This window comes from Myotis lucifugus, unplaced genomic scaffold, assembly GCF_000147115.1.
Source record: "Myotis lucifugus unplaced genomic scaffold, Myoluc2.0 scaffold_574, whole genome shotgun sequence".
NCBI classification, from domain to species: domain Eukaryota; kingdom Metazoa; phylum Chordata; class Mammalia; order Chiroptera; family Vespertilionidae; genus Myotis; species Myotis lucifugus.
Window position 1 is genome coordinate 474,114 of NW_005871622.1, and position 773 is coordinate 474,886.

The 773-nt window shown below is 64.2% G+C and overlaps 1 protein-coding gene across 9 annotated transcripts in view; it reads left to right on the forward strand.

The window, feature by feature from the left end:
- The window catches only part of TMEM241 (transmembrane protein 241), a 59,834-nt gene that overhangs the window by 12,636 nt on the left and 46,425 nt on the right, over positions 1 to 773 (forward strand). For 8 of the 9 annotated variants that reach the window (XR_002826645.1, XR_002826646.1, XR_002826647.1 and 5 more), the window contains exon 1: positions 7 to 129. The exons of the other annotated variant lie outside the window; for it this stretch is intronic. Coding sequence is in view for 5 of the 8 variants with exons in the window: in XM_023745715.1 (XP_023601483.1) it covers positions 58 to 129 (72 nt within the window). In the remaining 3 variants the exon portion in view is untranslated. Of the gene's footprint in view, positions 1 to 6; positions 130 to 773 lie in introns of those variants that run through there. 9 annotated transcript variants of the gene reach the window in all.

The window sequence follows — 773 nt, forward strand, 5'->3', positions numbered from 1 at the left end:
AGCTCCGGCCCGGCGGCCGCGGGCTGTCAGGGTCCCCGGGGGGCCGCCCGCCCTCAGATGAGCGGGAGGGGGCGCCTGGTGGGCCTGGCCTTCTGCACCTGCTACCTGGCGGCCCACCTCACCAACAAGGTGCGCGGGGGTCGGGGGGAGAGCCGGGCCCGGGGGTCGGGGAGCCGGGGGCCGCGGGTGGGAGAGCCGGGCCCGGGGGTCGGGGAGCCGGGGGCCGCGGGTGGGAGAGCCGGGCCCGGGGGTGGGGGGCCGGGCCCGGGGGTCGGGGAGCCGGGCCTCCATGACTGCGGCGGGAAGCGCCAGGGCACTCTTTCATTTACGATGGCGGGACCGTCCTCCCCGCCCCGAGGCTGCTTCGGAGCCGGCCACGGGATTGGCTACTACCACTGCACCCAGTGAGAGCTGGCTGAGCTCCTATGGCAGCTAGCGGGGGAAACTTGGGCCCCTGTCAGAGATGGAGGAACTAGAGTTGTGACCCCTCGCCTTCTGACAATCCGGCGATCTGATCTCTGATTCCTATTGTCCCGAAAGCCATGATCCGCCTCGATCTCCACACTGCTTCCGGAGCCTTTGATATGAAGAGGATCCATGATGGTCTTTAGATGCGCCCAGGGTATACAGGAATGCCTGTTTTAATACTTAACTAGACTATCTGTTGGAATGTAAGACTTGAAAATCAAATGTTGTGTCTTCTCTTTTGACCATTATCTTGAGGCTGCGCCCCCTGAGATTTGATGCCCGCCCGGAAAGATAAATTTCTGATT